Raw genomic sequence first — 22,260 nt, 5'->3', positions numbered from 1 at the left:
TTTTGTACCCGTTCCGTCCGCTTAACACTTTTTAATTTTTTTTAATTACATGGAAGATACCAAGCAACGGTCCTGGCCGGCTTTAACATGGCAAAGTCCAGGATTTATCTTGGTCCCTCTTTCATCTCAAGTGAACACTGACCTCCCAGTGGTGTCACCTGGGGAACTGCCTTTAACACCCGTTAAAGGTAGTGAGCTAACATGTGCCGCGCGTACACCCATAAGAACGTTAAAAACTTGGGTTTGGGCGTCGCGTTAGTAACCCTCCCCTAGACAAACAGCCTACTATGAAAAAACGAAAGAAAAGAAAAACAAATCCCTCAAAAGTTGACGACCCCCGCAAACGTTGTAAGGACCATGATCTGCGAATCTGCACCTGGAATGTTCGCACCCTTTATAGAGAAGGTGCAGTTTACGCATTGGCAGATGTACTAGAAAAGTGCAAGGCCGACATTACTGCCATACAGGAAATACGATGGAACGGGAAAGGCGTCACAACAACACCTAAAGGTGACGCACTGTATTATAGCTGCCATGAGTTTGGTTGCGGATTTGTAGTTAGTCGGAGACTAAAACATCTGGTATCCAGCTTCACTCCAGTGAATAAAAGACTTGCTGCAATTCGAATAAAAGCAAAATTCTTCAACATCAGCTTTATTTGCGCTCATGCTCCCACTGAAGAAAAGGACGAACAGACCAAAGATATATTTTACGAGCGCTTAGAAGAATCTTATGACCGTTGCCCTGCCCATGGCATTAAAATTATTCTAGGCGATTTTAATGCCAAAATTGGAAAGGAAAATATCTTTGGCCCAACAGTCCGAAAATTCCGTCTCCACAGTGAAACATCTGACAATGGTATGAGGCTGATAGACTTCGCAGCGGCAAAAAACATGGTAGTTAGTAGTACCAGATTTAATCATCTCGATATTCATAAGGGCACCAGGCTGTCTCCAGATCAGAAAACAAGAAATCAAATTGATTATATTGTAATAGATGGAAGACATTCATCGAGCGTGTTAGATGTACGATCTTTCCGAGGCGCAAACATTGATTCGGACCACTACACTATAGGTCAAACGGGCCATTTTATTGGCCAAAAGTCTTAAAGTTAAAACAAGTATTTGGTTTAAGTTAATATAGCGTTTTTAGATTCAGGGAGAAAAATGGAACAACCCTTTATGGACCAAATACACAACTGGTACCTTAACCCTTTGGGGACAAAAACTGGAAGGTCTGTTATTTGTCTACAGAATTCAAGGCATCGACGTCCGATAAGCTCAGAAGCTTTTTGTTGTGTTTCGTTTTAGTTTTAATGTGAATATGCTTTAAAATTATTACCATAGACTAATTAATGTAGAGACAAAGAATGGCTCTCACCATTTTTCTGCGGCGAGACAGATGTCGTTTACGCATGTTTGTGGTTTGAGTGACAGCTACTTGTTTCACTCAAACGAAAACTCCTAAAAATATTAACATTTACCAACTATATGCCTATCAAAAAGAGTGTTATAGTTAATTTCATATGTAAAGTACATTTTAAAGTAGAGAAGTTTGCAAACAAAGACCCTAATTGGTTGAAAAACAAATAAATTGTTTTCGAAGTTGAGTCATTTGACTAGCCCCAGTCTGGCTTGAGTCAGATGACTAGCCCCAAATCGATTCGTGCGACATCTGGTGGAGAATGAAAAATGAGAGCGTTCGTAGTCTCTGATTAATTTGTCTATGTTATTACCTTGAAAATCCCACAATACGATGTGACATATTTTGACTATAACTGTATATATTTACAAAAGATTTGTAAATAATTTGACTTTAGAACACAGCAGAATGCTGTAGACTCCAAATTGGCTAACATTATTCGGTAAGAGGTTTAACCCTGACTTCAAAAAAGTTAATATTATGGAAAATATGGTAACCTAAAAAAAGTTGTATAATTCTTGCAGAGCAAATTTACGCAAAATCACATAAAATTTTCTAGATTTGGCACGAGTTAATGAACCAATTTCAATTTTCACTTTCATTGCCGAACGTTGCCGAGACTTTAAAAGCGTACATAACCTCAAAATTTTCAACTTTCTTCGAAAATTCAAAGTTAACACCCATTTAATAACTATTTGTACAAATAAATGATGAAAGGAGGGCATTTTTGATAAATAGATATCGAATACTTTCAAATCAAATCGTTACTTATGCTAATATTGTGATTTTGTTTCACCCTGAACGTATACAAGTAATCATATTTCGTTAGAAAGTTTTTAAAGATATTTTGATAATACATATTTGGCTGCCTGCCATGTAACGGTATAATTTCTCATACAAAAATAAAATTTATTTTTATTATATTTGAAGGGTTTCTTACAAGAAAGTAACACAAAATAAGTGAAAATACAAAGTGCGAAATCTGACTTATGGCCAGTAAAATGGGCTGTTTGACCTATAGTGCACTACCTTGTTGCAGCAAAGATACGCACCCGCTTAAACGTAGCAAACAAAGTACGAACAGACACAACACGAAAGTTAGACATCGGTAAGCTGCAATCACAACAGATAGCCACAGCATATTCCACTCAACTAGCCCAATTGTGTAATCAAAGCACTCCTCATCCCGATAACATATCAGCACAATGGCAAAGCATTGCCCACTCCATGCAAACAGCCGCAAAATCAGTATTTGGATACCAGAGGCCTCAACCAAGGAATCCATGGTATGATCAGGAGTGTCGTGCTGCCACCGAAGAAAAAAATGCGGCATATAGGGCAACTTTACAATCCGTAGTAACGCGTAGCGCACGAGAGAGATACAGGGAGAAAAGGAGAGAGGAGAAACATCTTTTCCGCAGGAAAAAGAGAGAGTTGGTAAAGCGGGAGTGTGAACAAATCAAGATGTACAGGAGCCAGAATGAAGTCCGAAAATTCTACCAAAGAGTCAAGCATCAAACTGATGGCTTTGGAGCAGACACATCCTCCTGTAGGTACCAGCAAGGTAATTTGGTAACTGATACAGATAGTGTACTCAGGATATGGAAAGAACATTTTTCAAAACTGTTGGTATCCAATAGCAGCGAAGATGACGAAGATACCACAGTCCCAATCCCAGAAGATGATATTGAATGTATACCGCCCAGCCAAGATGAGATAAAGACTGCAATAAATCGGCTGAAGAATAATAAGGCAGCAGGAGCTGATGGCTTACCAGCCGAGCTGTTCAAAACCGGAGGCGACACGCTGATAAGGTGTTTTCATCAGCTAGTTAGCACCATCTGGCAGGAAGAACGACGATTGGAACCTGCGTATCCTGTGCCCCGTCCACAAGAAAGGAGATAAGACTGTATGCTCTAACTATAGGGGCATAAGTCTACTCCCTATTGCCGCCTATAAGATAGTGTCAGGGATATTGTGGGAACGACTAAAGCCCATGGTCAACGAAATAATTGGACCATACCAATGCGGTTTTAGACCTGGCAAGTCCACCATTGACCAGATATTTACCCTGCGGCAAATCCTAGAGAAGATCCAAGAGATGCAGATCGACGCCTACCAGCTTTTTGTCGATTATAAAGTAGCCTTCAAAGGTATTCCAAGCCATGTCTGAATTTGGTATCCCCGCAAAGCTCATCCGGCTTTGCAAAATGACTTTAACTGACACGAGGTCCTCAGTTAAAATAGGAAAGAATCTCTCCGAAGAGTTTGGTACCAAAAGAGGTTTCAGACAAGGAGACAGCCTTTCGTGTGATCTCTTTAACATCCTGCTGGAAAAGGTTATACGAGAGGCAAACGTCAAAAGAAGTGGCACAATCTACACCAATAGTCACATGTTACTTGCTTATGCTGATGATATAGACATCATAGGCCGATCAGTAAAAGAAGTAACTGATACCTTTATGAAGGTCGAAGGAGAATCTGCTAAAGTGGGTCTGGCGGTAAACGGTGAGAAGACCAAGTTGATGATACTACCCGTGCTGATGTATGGCTCCGAAGCCTGGGTACTTGCGCAAGCAGACATGGCAGTTCTTGGTGTGTTTGAGAGAAAAATTCTTCGAAAGATCTACGGACCAATCTGTGTTGACGGTGAAAATCAACGGCGCATGAGCCACGAGCTGTATCTGCTGTACAACGACATCAATATTGTTAAACGTATCGTGATGCAGCGATTGCGTTGGCTAGGCCATATAATAAGAATGAGCGATGATGAACCCGCTAAAAAGGCGTATAAATTCGAGCCAAATGGCGTTGCACGCAGATTTGGCAGGCCAAGGAATAGATGGCGCAAACAAGTGGATGATGAGATGAAAAGGCGCGGTATTCCAGAAAGCGAAGCAACAAATAGAGAGAATTGGAGATCTTTTCTTAGTTCGGCCTATAGAACAAATGTTCTGTAATGGGCCAGCTAAGTAAGTAAGATTCGATAGTCCGTGGTCACACTAGCGAGTTTCTTAAAACGAATAATAGGAAGAGGCAACATCGCATACACAGCAAACCATGTACAGCGGTTTCACTACCTCATACCCCCCGCCTATAAACTCGAAGTCGCCTTGTAGAAACAGCGCTAGTGTGACCTTTGACTTAGTAAACATATTGAAACTATGAAAAACCAAGAAAGTACGTCGAAATATTAGAATGTATGGGCATGGCGTGCTCCTAAAGACGACCATTTTTGCAATTTTGGAAAATACGTCATTTTTGCAAATTTGTGGAGAAAGAAATAGCTATTTCTCGGAAACTATAACAGATATTGTGTTCATTGTTTTTTTTAGTTAGGTAGGTAGGGTTGTTGTTTTTAAGAACCATTTAAATAAATTACCGTCGCGTTTACATGAAGTGAGATGTTTTATTTTTCCTCAGGTACCAAATTTTAATGAAATTCCAACTTTAGTGGACTAGAACTTTTAGTGAACAACTTGGAACCAAGTTCCGTTTTCACAGAATTATGCCCGAGAGTATCCTCCATCGGAGCAAGTTGAATGTAGTGGCCTTTTCACCAAAATGTTTAAAAAAATTAAATGTTTGTCAAAAATAGCCGGCCCTAGGCCGGCATATAAGACTTTCTCCTATGAACAGATGCTAAACAGGGCTAACGCGATAATAATTTTTTCAAAATTATTTTTTTTGTCAAAATTCATATAGTTTTTCGGAACTTTTGATGTCTATATCTCGGGAAATACGGACTTCCCTAGCATGATATATATATTAGCGTAATATGCATTCTAAGAATTACCTGTGGACATAATTTCAAAACTTTCTGAGTCAAGTCACTACATTCATCTTATGCCTTATGAAAACCCAAAAAGTAATATTTTTTTTTAATTTAAAAAAATTAAATTTTTGAAAAAAAAAAATAAAAGCATATTTAAAATTGTTTTTCTTTTTTATAATTTTTTGTATTTTTTCAATTTTGGAAAAAATTTAAACTTTTCAAAACTTTCTGAGTCCAGCCACTGCATTCATCTTATGCCTTATGAAAACCCAAGAAGTGATTTTCTAATTTAAAAAAATAAATAAATTTTTGAAAAAAAAAATTGAAAACATTTTTTAAATTTTTTCCTGATTTTTTTTTAATTTCTTGTATTTTGGGTTTTAAGTATTTTTTCAATTTTGGAAAAAATATCAATTTAAAAAAAATTTAATTTTTTTATTTTTATTTTTTTTTTTTGTGTTTTGTTTATTGGTGTTTGACCTTATTTAAATGGTTAGAACATATGAAAAACTCGAAAACTCTCACATTTTGATGCAAAATTAAAAAAAAAATTAACTTTGACCTTGAATTCTTACGCAACTACTAGACCGAATTCGAATGTTTTTGATGCATTATCTGACGAACAAAAAAAGTATCAAAATATCTGTATCCATTCAAAAGTTACAAAGTTTTGACAAGGAAAAAACTATTCTGAACCACTGTGGTTGAGAAAAGAGGTGGGAGAAAAGAGGATGGATTTTGACTCTACCACAGTTCACCTTTGATACGAGTGATATATGTATACACACACTTTTATTTTGCAGGTGGCGAAGGAGTTGGGTCGATGACGCACCCAGACGTAAACGTCTGGTGGACAAAATCTTCCTCCCAGACCCTGTCGTTGCTTTAGCCAAAGACTCGAAAGAGACTGCGGTGACAAGAAAGAAAGTGGAGGTGAAGCCTACTGCATCTGGCAGTATGGTGGAACCTAAAGCTGTTCCGAAGCCGAACCCGAATCAGAAAGGACTGAAAAAGGCTAAGGTGCAGAATCCAACAACAAAAGACTCTCGTAAGGGTAGTCAACTGGTGAAGGTGATTGTCCAAACCCGGATTCTACCCCGACTGATAAAGGTAAAGTGGAAGAACAAAAGGTCTCGGAGACCCTCACAGGCTGTAAGGGAGTCACGATCGGAGGATCGCCTGGAGTACCATCGACTTCTGAAAAGACGAACAAGTTTTCACAGCTGAAATCTGTGAAGCGGATTCGCTCTTCAAAAGGCCCACAGCCTTCGCCAAAGAAGATGATAACCTCCCCGGCGCACTCCTATGCTGGCGTTCTTGATCGCAAACCCAAGGGAAATAGCACCAGTACCGAGAAGGTGTACACCTCCTCTGGAAAAGCTACTATCGAGGCCTGCGATCCGGGACGTAGGAAACCCCATGCCAAACCGGCCACAATGGCAACCGATGATGATCTTCTGGTTGCAATCATCGACACAGCTGATCCCTTCGTGAAAATCAGCGAAAGTCACTGGTTGCTCTTTGAGGCTCATCTTCGAAGAGCCATTGTGTCTGCGGAGGTAAACTAGGGTGAACGTCAGTTTGGCAGTGCCTTCCTCCAGAAGGAAGTTAATGTCATTAAATGTCTCAACAGAAGCTCGCAAGACAACCTTAAGAAGACTGTTAATGGCTTCAACGACCGAAATCGCTGCGGTCTGTAGCGGAGATTCCATCAAAGAAGGTATTCCCAGCATGGATTCCCCCACCCCCCGTGGACAAGGAACATTTGCTGAGGATGCTGGAGCTCCAGAACCCAGGTCTCCTTACAAAGGGCTAAACCGTCTAACCCCTTGTACGGAAAATGGAGGGATGGCCGTTAAGATGGCGGTAGACTCCTAAGGGAGAAGTACCTCAGAGTTCGTGAGGGAAAAATTAACTTTGGTTCAAAATGGGTTCGGTTTCGACTGAGTCCACCTCGCGAAACTCAGTAGGAGTAGGAAAGCGACAGGTGCTACGCATTTTGCAGATTAATCTGTATCATTGCAAAGCAGCTGTCGCCAAACTTCTCCTGTCCCTCACGAACTCAGAGGTGGACATTGTTTTAGTCCAGGAACCTTATATATACAAAAAAAAACGCCTCTGGACTGAACAAGCCAACTTCGAGGTCTTCGCATCGTCCGAGGGGGACAAGGTGAGGACCTGTGTTGTAGGTAGGAAGAACCTTAATTTAATCTTTCTATCTAATTATAGTAATGGAGACATACGCACGGTGCGATTGGAGAACGGCAGAGATAAGGCCACTCTCCTGTCCTCAATCTACATGCCCTACGAGGACCCTGATCCACCGGGGGTACGTAATCTTTGTATGTAACGCCAACGCCCATCATTTCCATTGGGACAGTGAGGACACAAACATTGTAGGTGAGTCAAATTTTATGTATATTATCTTATAATTTAAGAATATGTAATAAAGGAAATTACCCAACCTTTAAAATTAGAGACAGAGGGGAGGTCATTGACCTAACTCTGTCAAATTTAGATGATTCTGTCGTCAAGAACTGGAGGGTATCTGACAAAAGCTCCTTCTCGGATCATATGAGGATATACTTCGAAATCTTTTTCGACGGAGCCCGCCAAAATCCTTATAGGAACACGAGAAGGATGGACTGGGGCAGGTTCACTGATCTAACGAACCATCAACTGACACTCATCGGAAGGTTAGTAACAGTTGCTGAGCTTAACAGTAAAGTGACCAACCTAACGGAAACCTTCTTCGCTGCCATAAGGATGCCTGTCCATTAACTTATCCTGGGAAGAAATCCCAACCGGTGTGGTGGAACAAGGATCTTGGCGAACTGCGGAAAATCACCAAAAGGCTGTATAATAGGGCGCATGCGACGAAACTTGACAGTGACTGGGAATCGTATAAAGCGAGTTTCAACAAATACAAGAGTGAAATCAAACGCGCCGCGATGAAGTCATGGGTTTGTTTCTGTGAGTCTGTAAAAGGAGTAAACGACTCAGCCAGGTCCCGTAAGATGCTCTCCAAGGAACCCAAATCCATTGGCAGTATCAAAAAAAATCGGACGGCACGTGGACAGACTCCGGCCTTGAGGCTCTAAACCTTCTAGCTGGAAACCACTTCCCTGACTGCACGGACGCCGGTAACCTTCACACTGAGTGTGATAATCTCCAAGTCCAAAAGTCAGAGGACGAGAGTCTCATCGATAAGGTTGTAAACAATTTGCCTCACCACAGATATACCTAATTCTGGAGGCCTGGGATTCGAACCGCAGACCTTCTGAGTGCAATGCGGACGTGCTAACCATTGCACCACGGTGGCTGGATGTACACCAGCATAATAAGACCAATACTCACATATGGAGCAATAGTATGGTGGCCAACAGTGGGAAAGAAAACAATTCAGAGAAAACTATACAGCATACAAAGGTGACAGGGGCAATGAGAACTTGTCCGGCTGAAGCCCTCAGTACAATGATGCATATACTGCCAATAAATCTGCACATCAAAGCAACTGCGGCCTGCAATGCTGCAAGGCTACGTGCTCCAGGAATGTGGAGAGCTTACGGACATGCCTGCGTGCTTCTCAAACTACCAGGAAAAATAGCAAATAATGCTGATTACTGTACACCTGCAATAACTTTTGATCAGCCTTTTAAAGTTAAATTTCCAAGCAGGAAAGAATGGAACAATAGAACGCCACTGAAGGGGTACGACATCAATGTATACACGGGCGGCTCTAAGATGAATTGTGGAGTTGGCTCTGGTGTCTACTCGGAAGAAGCAAACATATGTACATCCATAAAGCTACCCGAAGATTGCAGTGTTTTTTCAGGGGGAGATACTGGCTATAAATATATACTTCTTCTAACGAAAAAGCAGACGAACTAGGTAGAGCGGGATCTGCCTCTAAGGACGTCAGTCGCAACACCAATGGGAGTAGTTAAAGGGGATATCTTCAAATACTATCTTTCACAAGCAGAGATCAGATGGGACAAGACCGAAATTTGTAAAATATCAAAATCTACATGGCCACACTACAAAATCAAACGTACAAAGTTCCTGATCAGCCAAAATCGACGGAACCTGGCAAGACTAATTGCGATGCTAACCGGTCACTGGGCCATTGGTAACCATGCAAAGCGCTTACATATTCCACACAATGACTACTGTCGCAGCTGCGGAAACGAAGAAGAGGAAGAAACAGTTGAACACCTCCTCTGCTCCTGCCCTGCACAATTGCAAAGAAGATTGAAAACCCTAGGATGACCTTCTGAGGTTTCTCACTTCATCAGGCTGGATATAATTTACCAACATACTAAACAGAATAACAATCTCTACCCGAGTGGTGTGGTTTTCAAAACGGTACTCGTATATTTAACATACTAATTGAGGCTATCAAGGTTATAGCCACAACGTAAACCAACCAACCAACCAACCAAATCGAAGTTTTTCATTTGGAGTTTCTAATGAAAAAAAATTCAAATTAAAAATGGAAAAAACCTAATTACAAATGAAATAATTCGAATTGCAAATGAAACAATTCAGATTACAAATGAAATTATTCGAATATCAAATGGAATTCTCAAATTAAAAATGAAATAATTCGAATTTCAAATGAAATTCTCAAATTACAAATGAAATAACTCGAAATTCAATTGGAATTCTCAAATTACAAGTGAAATGTTTCGAATTACAACTGAAATTATTCGAATTACATGTGAAAATGGTGTAGACCGAATTCGAATGTCTTTGATGCATTATCTGGCGAACAAAAAAAATATTAAAATATCCCTATCCATTGAAAAGCTACAGAGTTTTGACAAGGAAAAAACGATTCTGAACCACTGTGGTTGAGAAAAGAGGTGGGAGAAAAGAGGAGGGATTTTGACTCTACCACAGTTCACCTTTGATACGAGTGATGTATCTATACACACACTTTTATTTTGCAGGTGGTGAAGGAGTTTTGTCCCACGGCAGCGGGTTCTTTCGTACCGGATTGACCCGGAACAACACAAAATCATCGTTCCGACCAGCACATATGTTTGTATTTGTTTCGTTTTTCTGTGTTGGAAGCAGCATATCCCGGAATGCCTGCTCCGAATTCTTTTGGCCCGTGCCGGGACTGAGGAAAACCCAGGACCAATATATCTGTGCTCCGTTTGTCACATCCGCATCTTCACCCACATCCTTCCACAACCTTCGGTGAGATGCAATGGATGTCAGGAGTGGGTGCATCTAAGGGGTTGCTCTGGACTTGTCCACGTGAGGGACTACGACAGGGACTATGTTGCTGCATGCTGCGTGAACACAGTCCCCAGTTAGTCGTAGTCGGATTACGAAACTCCCTCGTCGTCTGACTACGAAACTCCCCCGCAGTCCCCTCGACAACAACCGCACATGCAGCCTTTAACGCCAGCCGTTGTTGTCCCAATCCCAGAGAATGCATCCTTTTTGCAATTTAATTGCAATGGACTCCGAGGTAAGATCGTAGAGATAGTAGATTTCATGAGTCGGAAAAACATCAAGGTCGCTGCGGTGCAAGAAACCAAGCTCAACAACAACTGCAGCTTACAACATTGTGATGGTTACAATGTGCTAAGGAAATATCGCACCAGAAGTGGAGGTGGGGGATTAGCTTCCCTATTGCACCAGTCTGTTCAATACAGACCTATCTCGCTTGAGCCTTTCTCTAATGACCCATACATGGAATGTATGGGGGTAGCAGTCAGGTGTGGAACTGCCGAGATAGAGTTGCTGAACGTATACATCCCGCCGAGAAATAGCTATATCTCGGATTACGTGCGTAACATTAGCCCGCTTTTGGAAGGTCATAAACGTCTGGTCCTGGGGGACTTTGATGCGCATCATGAGATGTGGCATTCGGCCTTCGGAAACGACCAGAGAGGTACAGCGCTGGCTGAGCAGATTGACAGCTCTACGTTTTGCACGGTCAATGAGGACGCCCCTACTAGAATTAGAGGAGAGTTTCACAGCTCGCCAGACATAACCATCGTGTCACCTGGTCTGACAAATGACGTTACCTGGCAACCCGTCATTTCCCTTGGATCAGACCATCTCCCCATAATTGTCTCCATTAGCCGATTTCATTACCGCTGAACGCCGCACATTCGTCAATCATAAGAAAGCTGATTGGCCGGGTTTCAGAGAGTTCACCAATCACCGCTTCAATGAACTGCTCAATCCTTCTGACGTTCGGGTAGCGGAAAGGACGTTCCGAGACATCATCACTGCTGCAGCTGCTCGCCATATCCCTGCTGATCGAAAACCCGAAGTAAGACCAAACTTCCCAGCAGAGGCGACGGGATAAGCAAATGAGCGTGATGAGCTTCGCCGAACCAACCCCAATGACCCCAGAGTCAGGGAGCTGACACTAGAACGGAACAAGTGGTTAAATCATCTGAAGAGTTGCAACATTGGAGCCGGTATAGGTGAATTGTGGGCAACGGTTAAGTCACTCTCGAACCCTGGAAGAAGGGAAGATAGGACCTCAGACACGTTTGGCGACGTTACGTTGACTGACCCGAAGAGGAGCGCAAGTTATTTCAATCGACAGTTTGTCGAGCACCCCGAGAGTGACAGGGCGAAGAGAAGAGTATTACGTCGCATCAGATCTCTTCCTGCCGAGGAGGTACCACCACAGTTTACAATGGATGATGTTGCCAATGCCATCAGGAACGCTAAATCATCCAAAGCGTTGGGCCCTGATGGAATCTCCATGGTAATGCTGAAGCAGCTGGATGAGCCGGGAGTGGAGTATCTCACTAAAGTTCTCATCTTGTCGCTATCCACCCTCATTGTTCCCGAAGTCTGGAAAATGGGCAGGGTGGTCCCACAACGGAAGCCCGGCAAGAATGTCAGCAAAAGTGAATCGTACAGGCATCCGGCCAAGCTTGAAACGTTGGATAGTCAATTATATGTGTGTACGGCAGTCGTACGTGGAATTCAGGAACAAGAAGTCCAAACCCCGTAGAGTGAAACAGGGAGTTCCCCAAGGTGGGGTGATAACTCCGGACCTGTCTTCCGCCCCCTCCAGACGGCATCGAGATCGTAACGTAAGCGGATGATTGCACGATCCTGGCATCGGGTACCTATCCTAATGACATCTGTGAGAGACTGAACAACTATTTAACCGATCTTACCACCTTTTTCCATTCGAGGAATATGCAGATTTCCGCCACAAAATCAACAGCCACTCTGTTCTCCACATGGGCAGCGCAGTTTGGAAGAGAATTGAATGTAGTGGTCGACGGTAGCAGAAGTCCGACCACAAAATACACCAACATTTTAGGGGTCACATTCGACACTACTTTCACGTCGTGCGCGCACGCCACAGCTATCTGCGACAAACTGAAAAGTAGGAACAAGATCCTCAAGTCCCTAGCCGGCAGCACTTGGGGTGCAGATAAACAAACCTTGTTGACCACATATAACGTGATAGGTCGGTCTGTGGTAAGCTATCCGTCAACATAGACAAGGTGCAGAGGGCAGCCTCAATCCTGATAACTGGAGCATTTAGAAGTACACCGCAAGCGGCTCTAAATGCGATGTTGAACCTCTTGCCCATGAGACTCAGCAACAAAGGTCAAGCAGCACGTAGTAACCTAAGGCTACATGAATTGAAACGTTGGCGCAACAGCACCTATGGACATGGATGCATTCTTCAGGAGCTAGGACCAAACCTTAGCTTAAATCCGCAGAGGAAATTCATCGACTATATATCACCAGTCCAAAGATTTGAAGATATTGAGGTCGTTATCCCTAGTGGAGATGACTGGATCCGTAGTAACCCTCCTCTGGACGGTCTGGCTTTCTACACAAACGGTTCCAAGATGGAAGAAGGTACCGGAGCTGGCGTCTACTGCGAATAGCTTTGTCTCGAACACTCATACAGATTGAACAGTGACTGTAGCGTTTTCCAAGCTGAAATCAGAATGGCTGCAGAGTTGATAAAAAGTCTGGATGCAGAAATCTTTGAACCGGTGACTATCTTCGTTGATAGTCAGTTGGCTCTTAAAGCCATCAAATCCTCCAACATCAAGACTGAGGCCGTTCTTGAGTGTAGAACTGGGGCCTAATTACGTGATTCGATATCGAGTTGTTTCGACCCGAGTACTCAAAGTTGGGATGACAACATTCGTTATCGAGTAAAATTATCGAGAAATTGAGCATAAATTTGCGAGTAATTTTTCGTAGCCAAATGGCCTATCGTAAACAAACGAAATGAAAGATTTCTTATTGTATTTTTGATTAAAATGTAAAAAATTGTTGTTTATTGACGGCTTATAGAGGAAAAATGATATTAGTAAATAATTGTGAGCATTCTTTACACAAAATAACAAGAGAAATTGGGAAAAGTCCTTTTCAGTCGTTTTGAGAAATTATGATAAAATTAGAATTAAAATAAATACATATTTTCATTAACCAAAAATTAGTGTTTGCAGTCGTTAAAATACAAGTTGAAAAAATATGAATTTCTGCAAAACAAAAAATTATTTAATATTAATAGCCTTCACTTTAAGGTGCACAACTTTTAATAAAGTGCATTTTAAACAGTTCATCCCTCGTTGTTTACCAAAGGAAATACTCTCTCAGAGAGGCTAAGTCAAAACACCCACCAAATTCTCTCATTTATTTTGAGAGAGAATTATTAAGGGGTAGTTTACACTATATGTAAATGTCATATGACACAAAATAAAATCATTCCATATCTACCCACGGAGGCAATGTGGAGACGTAGTTTTATTACATTATTGCTGGTGTGGACGCACAGAGTAAATTGCGTAAGGAAAATCTCCAATATTGCACATATTAGCGAATATATAACGATGGAAAAGTTCATGTCATATGACATTTACATATAGTGTAAACTACCCCTAAGGTAGATGTATTAGCAAACTGTAACAAGAATGTCAAAACAATTTTGCAAACATTACTAATTTTCATATTTTCTTAGCACCACTTCATTCCGAAATTATTATTCAATGTATTGTTCAAAAAATTCCACAAATATTTACATTTTTCATCCATAATTTTGTTTTTTAGTTTTTGCTTTGAAATAAACACATTTTTTTGACATCTACCTTCATAACATTCCCTGAAGAACACATAGTTCGATTACCGGTTACTCTCGAAACATTCGATCAACGATTTCGATCGAGGCTTATCATGCCGTTTTTTTCTCGTGTCGAAAACTTAGAACGTTTTCACACGATAAGGTTTGCCTGCTCAAAAATGCGTTGTCCGTTTTGGTTCTCATTCGTAAATTGTGTCAGTGTTGAAACAAAATGTGGAAGTAAGTGAACGAAAACGTACATAAAGTACTTTTTTGATAAATTCGTTCAAGAAATATTTTTTATTTAATTTGTATTATACAAACATTACTTCAAGAACATGTTATGATTTTTTAATTAATTTCTTTTATAGTTTTCGTAATTGAGATTATTTTAAATTTTTTGAAAGAAAAATGTTCGAACAGAATTGTTTGTATAAAAGGGGACGAAAAAATCCATCAATGTAAATCTGATCATGGTATAAGTAATAACTGTTTCCTCACATAATAGCTCTGTTCCTTTACGTGCAAGAATCTTCAAGTTTTACCACTTTTTACTCGAAAAGCGTTCCTTTACTTCAGACACCGTACAATTCATATGGGAGTAGTTTACAATTTTTACTACTTTTGCCGGTTTTACTATTTTCAAAAGTAAAGGAACAGACCAATTTTTATAAAATTAAGAAAGAATGTGTGTGTGCGAAATGTGTAAGAAAAAATGTAAACAAATACTCATTTTTGTGTTAAATGCTGTAAGAAGTGACAATACACACATAAACCTTTTTGGTACATTTATGTAAAACCGTACTTCTTTTTGTTCAAAAAGTACGCTTGCATAAAATGACTTCAAAGACGCAACACTAGATGTGAAGATTACGAATGAGAGTCAAAACGGAAACCACGTTTTTGAGCAGTCAAACCTTATCGTCTGAAAACGTTCTTATTCACGAGTAAATTCACGATCGAATCGAATCACATAATTAGGCCCCTGCTTTGGAGAACCTCACAAACGCTGTCCGATTCTGCTGGGTACCGGGACACTGTGACATTATGGGAAACGAGAAGGCAGATGAACTGGCAAGGCATGGTTCGCAATCGACAAGTCTAGCAACCACTGATTCTATCAAACCACTCATATGTCTCATTTTTCGGAGCGTGGAAAGGTTATTTGAAGAACGAGCCAAGGAACTATGGCATAATGGATGAAGGTGCAACGTATCAAGGGCCATTTGGCCGACTCGTAACAACAAATAGAACAACTTCACTCTTAAATTTGAGCAAATCAGAAACTAGGGTATTGACAGGGGTCATTACCGGTCATTGCAACATCCGAGCATTTACCACCAAATGGCAGGATGATGGCGTGGACTATTGCAGGCTCTGTGAAGATGAGGAGGAAACGGAGACTATCGAGCATATTTTATGCCGCTGCCCGATGACAGCTCGAAAGCGACATAGTTTAACAGTAGTATACTTTCCTCCAAGCTTAACCTTCTACTCAAACATGGAACCAACAATCATTAATAACATCATAAAAAATTTAAATTGGCTGGGACGGCGCAACCCATAAGCGTAACTACTTCTCTGCCAGTTTGCCATCACCAATAACACCACCTTCCCTTTTTTCTTACATATAATTTTCCTCTTTAATAATCTTTTTACTATTATTTATTATTTTTCCCAACCCCCCTCTCTTTTTTCTTTCGTTTATTTTTGTGATTTATGGATGATCACAATAGACCGAAAGGTCGACTAGTGGCGTAGTCACTATGGTGGCTACACATCCCCAACCTAACCTAACCTGGTCGAGGACGTGAATGGTCGCAAGTGTCTAGTCATTATCAACTCCTCTTCGATGCCAGGACATGGGTGGGGGTACTAGCAGTCTAGTCTGCGCTTCGTACGATGGTCCTTCCCCTTGCGGCACACTCGTGTAATCAAGACATGGAGAAGAATACAACAAAACTCCTCGGCTGCTGTTTGGCAACACTTCCGAGGATGTATTCTTGAAGTGTAGTCAGCACTGGAAACAGCTCTGATTCACTTCATCAACAAAATACAAAAAAAAAAAATCGGACCAATCTATAAATGCCAACAAAAATAAATAAAAGTACGTCCGAGGTTCGGAAGGCCTTGTACGAAAAGACAAAATTTATTCCCGGCAAGCGAACACGTTCGCAGACGGGTCATGCAAATCCCGCGAATCGAATGAAGTTGAAACTCAACACTACAGCCTTATATACAATAAAACTACAGTCAATCCCTCGGCGGAGGGTTCTTTTATACCGGATTGACCTCGAACCACAGTGTACATTAGAGTGACCAAAAAAAATTTTTTTTTGTTTGGATTTTCTACCCCCAATTTTATTTTCATTTGATCTAAAAATCTTATATATGAAATTTTATGGCGATCTGTTAAGGTTAACCCGTGCCAACCTAGCGCTCTTAATTTCCATAAAAAAACTTTACCAGTTCATTGTTGTAGATAAAAAGCAAATCCTACAAAAATGTTGAAATTTGGATCGTATTTTGATATATGTAGCTCCGATAGGCTGATTTTGGGCCCCATATTGCTATATAGAAATTTGATCCGATTTTCAAAATTTTCGGTGTGAAATCAATCATGTGCGTTCAAAAAGCACTTTTTAGCCACAACAATGAAAAATTTCATCGATAAATGCTGATTTTAAAGAATTTTCGTGAAAATACACCTTTGCCCCATACAAATTACTATGGAAACGAAGATCGCTAGGTTGACACGGGTTAGCCTTAACCGATCGCCATAAAAGGAGGGTAGGAAATCCAAACAAAGATGGCTGATGAGCACGATAACTATTAAAAGGAATGACTCTCATTGATCAAAACTTTGCTCATCGAAATATTTCTCACAAATGTAAATCACGATCGAAGATGGACTGCATCGGACAACTTCTTCGAGTAGAACTTCAAACTTTCATCTTCCAATTTATTTATAATGCGATAGTTAAATCGATGGTCAATATAGCAAAATTTAAACGAAAAACAATTTTAACAGAATCAAAACAACGGAATAAAATAAAACAAAATCAACTTCAAAATAATAAAAAATGATTTAACTTTTTTATTTAATATATATGCGTGTATATATAATAATTAATATCGATAATTGTAATAATATTGCAAATAAAGCGCATAAATATATTTACACATATTTCATTTTTAAGCTCATTATCCAAGTAGAAAAAAAACTTAAAACAATTTTTATATATAAAACTACAATAATTTACATATCAAAATAATATTGCCAAAAATTATTTAGAAATAAAGAAAGAAAATGAAACTAATAACACAAGCAGAGCACTTTGGAAACTGAATTAACAAAGAGAAATATAAAAAAAAACATTTTATTTTTAGCAGTATGTGTTCTATGGCATGGTGATATTTTCTTTGTAACGTAAACTTAAATAGGAGGCAAAAGTTTCATATTTCTATGTTTTATTTTTTGTTTTAATAATAATGAACTTGGCTAACTAGAAACAAGAAACAAGTTAAATAAATACATTCTAATAATAAACTTAAAGAAAATAATTCACTTAAAAGTACAAAGAAAAAATAATAAAAATTAATTATAAAAAATATAATATAACATGTTTGTTTTATAAACATTCGCCATAAGCGAAAAGAGAGAGAGAGAGAGTTGGGGGTAATAATAATAATAATAATTTTCGAAATTTCGGAATGTTCGTATTCGTTCTTTATGTTTTTAAAGCTCGTTTTTGTTTTACATCAAAATAAAAATTTTATAAAGAAAGATAAATTTATAAACAAAAACACAAAATATGTATTAAAGCATAATAATGACAATGTCTAAACAATAAAGAGAGAGAGCATTGATTTTCAGTATTAGGTAATTTCCATTAAATTATAATTAAAGCGTTACTATTTTGAGGAGTTATTGTTTTTGGCGCCAAATATATTTCTTTGTTTGGTATTATTTGCCATTGACTTTCTTACCGGACGTCACAAATGGACCCACATAATTGCTGGGGAACAAACCGGTTAAACCATTCAATTCACCACGCCACCATTCAGGTTCATCACGTCCCAGCACACTGATAATATCATCCTTGTCAAATGATAGCTCATCATCGTTTTGTGCTTTGTAAGGATACAGAGCAATAACTTTATCTGAAAATAGAAGGAAGAAGAATATATTAGTAAAGCAAGGGAAATTAGAACAAGTAAGAACGGTGTTAAGTTCGGCCGGGCCGAACTTGTTATACCCTCCACCACGAGTTGTATTGAAGTAAAATGGAATAATTAGTTTCCTTTCGTGTAAGAAGAAGACTTAATACTAAATTTCAGCAATTTCGGTAAAACAATGTGAGGCACCATTCTATGGTGACAGACAGATTTTTGACGGAAAGTTTCCAAGAAGACTAAATACCAAATTTCCTATATTTCGGTAAGAGATTGTGGCTAAAACTTAAAAAATAAAAAAAGTACGCGTCTATGGGGATATAGGAAGACGTGGAGCTATACTGATAATACTCTTCTGGAATATTTTATAACTCTTGGAAGACGAAATAACAAATTTCAGCCATTTCGGTTGGATATTGACGTCACAATCTTCAGTATTACGAAAATCGGGAGGTACCGTTCTATGGGGGCTATATCGAAACGTGGACCTATACCGACGAATTTTTGTCAGAAATGGGGCAATATGAAAGCGTGGACCTGTACAGACATATTTCTGGCGAACAGTTTTATATAACATTGAAGACTAAATACCAAATTTCAGCCATTTTGGTGGAATATTGAAGACACAACCTTCAAAATACGAAAAATCGGGAGGTACCTTTCCATTGGGGCTATATGAAGGCGTGGACCTATACCGTCAAATTTAAAGGGGAAGTTTGAGTACCACCAACGAAGTCTAAATACGAAATTTCAGCCATTTTTGGTAGGATAATGAAGCTAAAAGCTTAAAAATACCGAAAATCGGGAGGTACCGTTCTATGGGGGCTATATGATGGTGTGGACCGATACCTACAAAGTTCTGGGGGAAAGTTTTATACCACCAACGTAGACTAAGTACCAAATTTCAGCCATTTCGGTGTGATAATGAAGCTAACACCTTCAAAATACCGAAAATCGGGAGGTACCGTTCTATGGGGGCTATATGATGGTGTGGACCGATACCGACAAAATTCTGGGGGAAAGTTTTATACCCCAAAAGAAGACTACGTACCAAATTTCAGCCATTTTTGGTAGGATAATGTAGCTAAAACCTTAAATATACCGAAAATCGGGAGATACCGTTCTATGGGGGCTGTATGAAGGCATGGACCGATACCGACAAAGTTCTGGGGGAAAGTTTTATACCACCAACGTAGACTAAGTACCAAATTTCAGCCATTTCGGTGTGATAATGAAGCTAAAACCTTCAAAATACCGAAAATCGGGAGGTACCGTTCTATGGGGGCTATATGAAGGTGTGGACCGATACTGACAAAATTCTGGGGGGAAGTTTTATACCCCTAAAGAAGACTACGTACCAAATTTCAGCCATTTTTGGTAGGATAATGAAGCTAAAACCTTAAAAATACCGAAAATCGGGAGGTACCGTTCTATGGGGGCTATATGAAGGCATGGACCGATACCTACAAAGTTCTGGGGGAAAGTTTTATACCACCAACGTAGACTAAGTACCAAATTTCAGCCATTTCGGTGTGATAATGAAGCTAACACCTTCAAAATACCGAAAATCTGGAGGTACCGTTCTATGGGGGCTATATGATGGTGTGGACCGATACCGACAAAATTCTGGGGGAAAGTTTTATACCCCAAAAGAAGACTACGTACCAAATTTCAGCCATTTTTGGTAGGATAATGTAGCTAAAACCTTAAAAATACCGAAAATCGGGAGATACCGTTCTATGGGGGCTGTATGAAGGCATGGACCGATACCGACAAAGTTCTGGGGGAAAGTTTTATACCACCAACGTAGACTAAGTACCAAATTTCAGCCATTTCGGTGTGATAATGAAGCTAAAACATTCAAAATACCGAAAATCGGGAGGTACCGTTCTATGGGGGCTATATGAAGGTGTGGACCGATACTGACAAAATTCTGGGGGGAAGTTTTATACCCTAAAGAAGACTACGTACCAAATTTCAGCCATTATTAAGGTGTGGACCGATACCGACAAAATTCTGGGGGAAAGTTTTATACCCCTAAAGAAGACTACGTACCAAATTTCAGCCATTTTTGGTAGGATAATGAAGCTAAAACCTTAAAAATACCGAAAATCGGGAGGTACCGTTCTATGGGGGCTATATCAAAACGTGGACCGATATATCCCACTTTCAATACCAACCATCCTGCAAGTAATAGAAACTTCTGTACCAAATTTTGACTCTCTATCTTTAAAATTGCGAGCTGTATCTTGATTTCAACAGACAGACGGACGGACGGACGGACAGACGGACATGGTCAAATCGACATAGAATTTTATGCTGATCAATAATATATATACTTTATAGGGTCTCCGACGATGTGTTACAAACGGAATGACAAATTTAATTATACCCTCCATATGGTGGAGGGTATACAAATAATGAATGTGTACGATCTAGAAATTCTTATAAAAGACGATTGTATGTAAAGGCAACTTTCATGGTATCTATGACTCTTTTCGCGACATCTATAAAGACAACTTTCGACTCGTCTATAACGTCGAAATTAGTGTAGTCTATAAAGACGTCTATAAAGACGACTTTAGTGTCGTCTATAATGACGACTTTAGTGTCGCGTGTAATGACGACTTTAGTCGTCTATAATGACGACTTTAGTCGTCTATAATGACGACTTTAGTCGTCTATAATGACGACTTTAGTCGTCTATAATGCCGACTTTAGTCGTCTATAATGACGACTTTAGTCGTCTATAAAAGCGATTTTCATGTTGTCAATAATGAAGACTTTCAACCCGTCTATAAAGACGATTTTCGTATCGTCTGCAAAGACGACTTTCATGTCGTCTATAAACGACTTTCGTATCGCTTATAAAGTCGACTTTCGTGTCGTCTATAAAGACAACTTTTGTGTCGTCGATAAAGTCGACTTCGTGTCGTCTGTAAAGACGACTTCGTGTCGTCTATAAAGACGACTTTCATGTCGTCTATAAACGACTTTCGTATCGTCTATAAACTCGACTTTCGTGTCGTCTATAAAGATGACTTTCGTTACGTCTATAAAAACTACTTTCGTGTCGTCTATAAAGACGACTTTAGTGTCGTTTATAAAAACGACTTTAGTGTCTAGAACTTTAGTTTCGCCTATAAATACGATTTTCATATACAACATGAAAGACGAATTTCATGTTGTCTATAAAGACGGCTTTCACGGCGTCGATGAAGACGACCTTCGTGTCGTTTCATGACGACTTTCGTGTCGTCTATAAACGACTTTCGTATCGTCTATAAAGTCGACTTTCGTGTCGTCTATTAAGTCGACTTTCGTGTCGTCTATAAAGACGACTTTCATGTCGTCTATAAACGACTTTCGTATCGTCTATAAAGTCGACTTTCGTGTCGTCTATAAAGATGACTTTAGTATCGTCTATAAATAAGAGTTAAGTGTCGTCTATAACGACGACTTTAGTGTCGTCTATAAAAACGACTTTAGTTCCACTTTCATGTTGTCTATAAAGACGACTTTCACGGCTTCGATGAAGACGACCTTCGTGTCGTTTGATGACGTCTATAAAGACCACTTTCGTGTCGTCTATAAAGACGACCTTCGTGTCGTGTATAGAGGCGACTTTCGTGTTGTCTATAAAGACGACTTTCATGTCGTCTATAAAGACAACCTTTGTATCGTCGATAAAGACGACTTTCGTGTCGTCTATAAAGACGACTTTCATGTCGTCTATAAAAAAACTTTCGTATCGTCTATAAAGTCGACTTTCGTGTCGTCTATAAAGACGAATTTCATGTCGTCTATAAAG

General features: G+C 39.7%; 1 protein-coding gene across 6 annotated transcripts in view; it reads right to left on the bottom strand.

The window, feature by feature from the left end:
• The window catches only part of Dap160 (dynamin associated protein 160), a 53,164-nt gene that overhangs the window by 4,443 nt on the left and 26,461 nt on the right, over positions 1–22,260 (bottom strand). For 4 of the 6 annotated variants that reach the window (XM_073970305.1, XM_073970309.1, XM_073970307.1 and 1 more), the window contains one exon: positions 17,341–18,437. In XM_073970305.1, coding sequence (XP_073826406.1) covers positions 18,241–18,437 — 197 coding nt within the window. In that variant the 3' untranslated portion in view covers positions 17,341–18,240. Of the gene's footprint in view, positions 1–17,340; positions 18,438–22,260 lie in introns of those variants that run through there. The other 2 variants (XM_073970308.1, XM_073970310.1) reach the window with 1 other exon arrangement.

Source organism: Musca autumnalis, unplaced genomic scaffold (genome assembly GCF_047663935.1).
Source record: "Musca autumnalis isolate F117 unplaced genomic scaffold, ASM4766393v1 scaffold_2, whole genome shotgun sequence".
NCBI lineage: Eukaryota > Metazoa > Arthropoda > Insecta > Diptera > Muscidae > Musca > Musca autumnalis.
Note: the sequence above shows the minus strand (reverse complement) of the source record. Positions and strands in the feature narration are given on the sequence as shown.